The sequence below is a fragment of the Aplysia californica genome, unplaced genomic scaffold (genome assembly GCF_000002075.1).
Source record: "Aplysia californica isolate F4 #8 unplaced genomic scaffold, AplCal3.0 scaffold00047, whole genome shotgun sequence".
Taxonomy (NCBI): Eukaryota; Metazoa; Mollusca; class Gastropoda; order Aplysiida; family Aplysiidae; genus Aplysia; species Aplysia californica.
The window spans coordinates 420,133-427,557 of NW_004797317.1; the positions used below are offsets into that span (position 1 = coordinate 420,133).

A 7,425-nucleotide genomic window follows, 5' to 3' on the forward strand; every position below is an offset into this window, starting at 1 on the left:
ACTCTTACTCTCTCTCTCGCTCTTTCTCGCTCTCTCTCTCTCTCTCTCTCTCTCTCTCTCTCTCTTTCTCTCTCTCTCTTTGTCTCTCTCTCTCTCTACCTTCGAACCTTTTTTACCCCTCTCCTCTATATCTCTCTGCCTCTCCCCCCCCTCTCTCTCTTGCACACACACACTTTCACACACACACACACACACACACACACACACACACACACATACACACACACACACACACACACACACACACACACTCACACACTCATATACATATACACACAAGCATCTATGATACAGGAACAGCATTGTTTCAATGTAAGAAAATCACATCATTATTGACTTTTGCATATATCCTTTTTTTTATTCTTTGTCATGTAATTGTTTTTCGCTTATCGTAATTGTTGAAAATCCTTGATATTGCGTCATTTACTCTAATTAAAAATCTTTAATAAAACCAACTACATGTACATTACATTATTACCCACCAAATCAAAGCAGAATTATTAAAAATAGGCTAAGAACAAAAATCTTTGTTGTCTTTCCTCATCTCAGCTGCTGGAAATTGATCCTGACGACATTCTTGATGACTATGACGATGACGACGATGATAGTCCTGTAACCCCTGGACAAGTCATGAAGCTGAATAAACGTGATGATGACGACGACGACGACGATGACGATGATGGCTTGAGATTGGCTCTGGGCAGAAGGATGAAGCATTCTCTAAGACAAGCGGGAGCTCAACCAACCAACTTGGGCAGGTCAGTGCGTCTTTAATACAATAATGGGTCTCTTTTAAGGACAAGCGGGCTAACCCAGATTTCGGGGATTTCCAGAAATCTTGTACACAATGCAAAAGCGAATGCCATCTTCATTTTCTGTTTTTTTTTACTCGAAATCTTTTGAACCTTTTACGTTAGATTGGCTTACCTTTTACATCTTCTGATTCTTATAAATGAAAGAGAAAACAGTGTTATATTATTTTACAAAATCAAATCGCAAAAAAACTGTTACCTGACGTTAAACTGGAAGAAAACCCCAACCCAAACCTCATATGGAGATAAAGAGTTATTTAACAATTTCATATTAGGCAAGGACGGGCATCAAGGTTTTTTTATATATACTATGTATACACAGTAACAGAATTAGAAACGAAGAACTATTTCCTATTTATACTTGTTCGTTCATATTTTTTTTAAAAATCGAAATGAAACAAAATGGTTCACCATGAGTTTCTCCTTACATATATATTTTTCAGAGCCCTCCGATATTTGCACGACGACCTTGACTTTGTCCGTGGCATTGAACCGGACGACCTTATGGAAAACCTTGCTGACTTCCGAGACCTTGACTTCGATGACGACGATGTAAGTGAACTGAATTCATTCAGGAGTGGCTAAAACGTTTTAAAACATAATACATTTTGAGTATTTCTTTGAAACAAAAAATTATCATTTCCACTGTTGTTACGTTGAAAGAACAAAGCTACGCTCAATACTGTTTTTCTTACAGAATTCCTTGGGGTTTTGTTTGTTTTTGGGCCTTGTCTTTACCTCCTGTTAAAAAATAAATAAATAAAACAGGCCCCAGAAAAACAAAAGCAAAGAAAAAACAAACAAACCAAAAACAACCATTTTTAAAAGTAAAAACTACCACAAACTGACAAAGTCGTTTTGATATTCAAATAGAAAAATATATAATATACATACGTTTACATACCAACGCACAAACCGCGACCTTTCCTCCCCTTCCCTTCCCTTCTATCTTCCAAACCACATAAACATAGAGGTTATCCCATTGCCCAAACACTAACAGTCCTACAACCAGTGCTATTTTATCTCTCTATCTGTGGGTGGTTGGCCTTCTTCTTTCCTATCAAACATCTATTTTCCATATCTCCCCTTGTTCTTTTTTATGTTTGTTACTCTCTTGTAACACCTCTAATCTTCTGGCGTTCATATAACCTTATGCAGTTGCGAGCGCCGTAAAACCTCTACTAAAACAAGCAATCCCTCTATCTCTCCCCAGGCCCACTCCCTGTTCTCCCGCCTGTCCCAGGCATCCCAGTTCCCGCCACCGTCACAGATGACCGGACAACTCATCTCCGGCATGGGTCACCTCATGAGAGGTATGGGGGTCAGTGGACTCGCTCAGCTCAACAAGACGGCCATCCAGGGGGCCATGATGTCTCTGCGGGACGTTGAGTTCGATGACGACCAGGTAAAAAGGAATGATAATAATAATAATAATAATAACAATAATAATAATAATAATAATAATAAAAAAATAATAAATAGTAGTAGTAGTAGTAATAATAATAATAATAATAATAACAATAATAATAATGATGATAATTATTATGATGATGATGATGATGATGATGATGATGATGATGATGATGATGATGATGATGATGATGATGATGATGATGATGATGATGATGATGATGATGATGATGATGTTGAGAAGGAGGAGGAGGAGGAGGAGGAGGAGGAGGAGGAGGAGGAGGAGGAGGAGGAGGAGGAGGAGGAGGAGGAGGAGGAGGAAGAAGAAGAAGAAGAAGAAGAAGAAGAAGAAGAAGAAGAAGAAGAAGAAGAAGAAGAAGAAGAAGAAGAAGAAGAAGAAGAAGAATTTACATGTAATACGGGTTTTTCTGTAACTTTTTTCAGGCAGAGGAAATCTTAGAGGATGTCTTCGATGACCTTGATGTAAGTAATAATTCTTATGCCGTCTGTGTATTATATTATGTGCGCGCGCGCGTGTGTGTGTGTGTGTGTGTGTGTGTGTGTGTGTGTGTGTGTTTGTGTGTTTGTATCTATGTGTGTGTGTGTGTGTGTGTGTGTTTGTGTGTTTGTATCTATGTGTGTGTGTGTGTGTGTGTGTGTGTGTTTGTGTGTATGTGTGGGTTGGCACGGTATGTGTATGAGCGTATGTGTGCACACGAGAAGAGCATTTCTTCCCCAAACTTTTTCCCCAATGACGTTCTTGGTATCAGACTTCGCAGCATCTCTCTACCATGATTTAGACAAACACGGTGAAAAAATGAGAAACAGTGGACAAAACACATAAATAAGATAACACCTGTACAAACGGCCACTCTTGCATATTTTTAACACTTTACAGTCACACAGCCAGCAGTACAAAACACCCCATCTGGTCACCCAGCCAGGAGAGCGACTGCAACGGACTTCTCGGGCCTGGCCCAGAACTGTACCAGTTGACCGGAACGGATATTTTTCACCTGTGATATTATTACGCAAAGTGACTGCAAAGTGTTGAACATTATAAACATCGTGTAAGACTGCCAGTAGTTTAATACAGCCAATACTCTCCTCCACAATAGGTCCGATAATAGTTACGTCAGAATATTCTCATTCAGTTACATCTCCTCTGCATGATTCACGTCGATTGATCTTTTTGGTACAGATCCAGAACTTTGGCGCCACAGATATTCGAAATCTGGGCAAGTTGAGCCGCGGTTTGAGCACAGACCGCCTGGAGACAATCCACGACTCCGTCATGAATGAAGTGCTGGATGACCTGGACGACCTTGACCTTACGGAAGCTCAAAGAAAGATAATCAATTACAAGGTTAGTAAAAAAAAAATCCACTACTGTTGTTGCTAATGCACACATCATTTTTTTTTCATGTAACTGCACATGCAGTTAGAATTATCATTATCATTGTTGTTGTTGCTTATTTTGTTAATATTATTATTGTTGTTGTTGTTGTTGTTGTTGTTGTTGTTGTTGTTGTTGTTGTTATCATTATCATTGGTTACTTTTTCGATATTGTTGTTGTCAAATAGTTATTTCATCTTTTGTTGGTAATTTTATTTGTTGTAACTGTTAGTGATCCAATAATCCAGACGTCTATTGTCTGTTCATTCACCATGAGAGTGGAACAAAATAACGTCTTTTTACCTGGTAGATTCTCACGATGAAGTAGGTTCATGAATGGGCAAGTAAATACAAAATGTGAAATAATATAAGTTTAACGATTCCTAATGTGGCAAACCCTGTCCCAAAATAAACGAATATCTCTGCTTTCACAGGCTAGGATGGCGGCAGGCAACAGGACCACGCCCCACTTCCTGGCAACTGACGACTTTGCAGAGGTGCTGAGTCTGGATGACCTCGACGACTTGACAGAAGATGAGGTCAAGGACACCATTGCTCACTCGGCCAAGGTCAACTGGAGGCTGCCTCAGGTAGGTCATTTTCCCCTCTTCTCAGTCGGGATTTGTGCGTGCGCGCGCGCGCGCGCGTGTGTGTGTGTGTGTGTGTGTGTGTGTTTGTGTGTGTGTGTGTGTGTGTGTGTGTGTGTGTGTGTGTGTGTGTGTGTGTGCGCGTGTGTGTGTGTGTGTGTGTGTGTGTGTGTGTGTGTGTGTTGACGCTGTTTTTTGTTTTATTTTTGGTGTTGTTCTTCTTTTTTTGTCGATTTCTCTTGACAATTCTGTTTTTTAAAAACTTATACAATGTTGTTTTGTTTTTTTCACTGTTGTTACTGTTGAAAATATATATTATGTCTGCCCTCCTTAAGTCTCTGCCTATAATTCTGTTTTTCCGTCAACCTATTAGTATTTTCTGCCACCTCACACTATCGTCTATTGTCTTTCTTCACCGCCACTTTTGCGTTTTTTCATCTCGTCCGTGCGCATACACAGATGTACACACATATATTACAAATGTATGTATTAGACCAGTTTCCTGTTTTTCACTTATTGCCTGACTCATAGCACTGATTATGTTGATTCTTCTTTCTTTGTATTGTATTGACAGTAAACAATATTATCAATACAAATGTAAAAAAAAGAACTTTTACAACAACAACAAAAACAACAACAAAAACAAATAGTAGTACTGCCCTAGTGCAAAATCAAATCCATTAAAAAAAAACAACATAACCCCTTTTCCGGCAAGCCTTCTTCATAATCCTCCCGAAAGCCCGAGGAAAATTCAGACGAGAAAACTAAAAGGTGAATCGAATGAACCCAAAATAAAATGTAGAGGCTACTTATTAAAATGGGACTTTTCCCACAGGCTGCAGCTCTTGCCATGAAGTATAAGATGGCGAACGGTGGCAAAAGACTCCGTCCTTCTGACCTGGCTATCATGGGTCACGTTGCCAGAGGTCTGCTGCCTGAGCACTTGGACGAGATGGCAGACTCCCAGGACGATGTCCTTGACCTTGTTGAGGAACTCAAGGACATCCAAGATGAGCTGACTTCTGCACAGGTAAGTAGGGTTTTATTCATTCATTCATTCATTCATTCATTCATTCATTCATTCATTCATTCATTCATTCATTCATTCATTCATTCTTTCATTCATTCATTCTTTCATTCATTCTTTTATTCATCTTTTACCCAGTGGGTTTCAATCCAACACTTTCCTCGTTGTGCAGCTGATTGACTTCTTTAGAGTGTGTCCAATCCATCACCACCGCCTTCTTCCCACCTCATCTCTGACTGGGCTCTGTCTTTTTCTGCTTAATACTTCCTCGTTGGTGACCCTGTCTGTCCATCTGATCCTCAGTAACTTCCTTAGACATTTGTTCAAACAACTTAAATAAAACTTACGCACACAGGTGCAAACGAAAACACAAACAAACACACATACATACCCCCCCCACCCACACACACATACATACATACTACTGCATAACATATTACTATTATATGAGCCTGTCATCGTGCCATCTCGTTGATAGTAACAACTGAACTCTTGTAATAAAACACATCGTCCCCCCTACCCCTCCACCCCCACTCCCGGCCACTCCTTTTACACAGATTGACGGAATGGTCAGTAAGTTTAACATGGTCAGTGACCTTGACAACAAGGAGGTCCTTATCGACGAGACTAAAGCATTGCAAGCCGCTCATGTACTAGCCTATCTGTGAGTATTGAAAACACAGTACCGCCAGCATCATTAAGGTAACAGCTTTACGCCAGGCGTTGTATACAACAACACTTTAAGGGCAATTGTGAGTATTAAGAACACGGTGCAATCAAGAAATTATTATGCACACACTCACGAGTACAGGGAAGAATGCAGGGATGCACATAATGAAACAACAAATGGATCCTTATAAAGTATGTAAAAACATACTGTCGTCGCAATGGCATTGTTTGTAAGGCACCCTGAAGCATCTGCCATCTGTTCAATGTAAAATTAAAATTAAAGTATATCCCCCCTCCCCCGCCTCCCTTCCTCCTTCCCCTTTGCCCCCCTTCTCTGCCCCCTGCCGTGTTATGGCCGCCGTGCTGTCCGGCGACAAATTGGGAATGAGACAGGAGTGGAGGGGTGGGGAGGGGGGAAGGGAGTAATTTGATTTTACCGTGTTCTCGGTGAAAAGTAGTTATTGGCCACGCTTTTTCCGGTCGAAATACAGTCGAAATTGTCTTAGAGACCGCACATTGTGGAGGAGAAAAGTAGTCGTCTCAGACAGGTGGACTTCATTCACATCTACAGTAAAAAAAAAAAATTTTAATCCCAACCCCCCAAAAAAAAACCCCCCCACACACCCCAAGGCAGGAAATTAGAAGTACATTTAGATGTATGTTCAGGTGATTATCGTATACAGGTGGCAGCCATAGTTAGAGCATTTTCGACTGAATTTACAATTGTTTTGGCCACGGATCGTACGCCTCATTTTCCATGTTTTCAATACTGTACGAGATGTAGTTGAGTTGAAACGTCACATCTCTACTGTGTGACTTCGAGAAAATTTTCTTTTTTCTTGCAGGTGTTTTTACGCTTCCATCGACACAATTTAGATAACACAGTAGGCGGGCATCGACTCCGAACTCACACGAAAATAAAGTTTTCTGCTTGTTCCAACGAAAAATCAATTCACCACACGACAGACGCAAGTTACGGCAAAGTTCAATCATTGACATGTTTGCTTTTTGGTGATAAATCTATACTTAAATGTTATAGTAAAAGAATGTTATTCAAAGAGCAGTATCTCTGAGCGATTCCACCTATCAATCTATTTATTTATTTATTCATTTATTTATTTATTTCAATATCATGGCCCTTCATAGTTTTTTTAAGATAGGGAGGAGAATAAGGAGTGAAACGGTAGATTAATTTATCATAATCTAGTTGACCTTACGCGTATAATCAATTTGTTTCTCAATCAAATCCTTTCCAGGAAACCCGACCATTTTGAAAAACTGGAGTTCTCTGACGCAGGCAAGATGGCGTTTGTGTCTCAGGTAGCTAAGATGTCCACCCGGAACATGCCTCGCACGCACATTCAGTTCCTGGCTCGCAAGATGCTTGATATGATCGAGGAGACAAGTAGCGCTGAATCAACCACGGTAATTTTATCAATAATAATAACAACAATAACAGCAGCAACAGCAACAACAAAAAAGATAATAACAATAATAGTAGTAGTAGTGATAATAATAATAATA

General features: G+C 40.0%; 1 protein-coding gene across 1 annotated transcript in view; it reads left to right on the plus strand.

Moving 5' to 3' along the window:
• Positions 1 to 7,316, plus strand: part of LOC101846058 — a gene marked incomplete at both ends in the record, with an annotated part of 12,461 nt that extends 5,145 nt beyond the window's left edge. Inside the window, 9 exon segments of the mRNA XM_013079293.1 lie at positions 550 to 758; positions 1,256 to 1,364; positions 2,026 to 2,217; positions 2,667 to 2,705; positions 3,424 to 3,588; positions 4,053 to 4,208; positions 5,041 to 5,235; positions 5,790 to 5,896; positions 7,158 to 7,316. Coding sequence (XP_012934747.1) covers positions 550 to 758; positions 1,256 to 1,364; positions 2,026 to 2,217; positions 2,667 to 2,705; positions 3,424 to 3,588; positions 4,053 to 4,208; positions 5,041 to 5,235; positions 5,790 to 5,896; positions 7,158 to 7,316 — 1,331 coding nt within the window.
• Between the last annotated feature and the right edge of the window lie 109 nt (positions 7,317 to 7,425).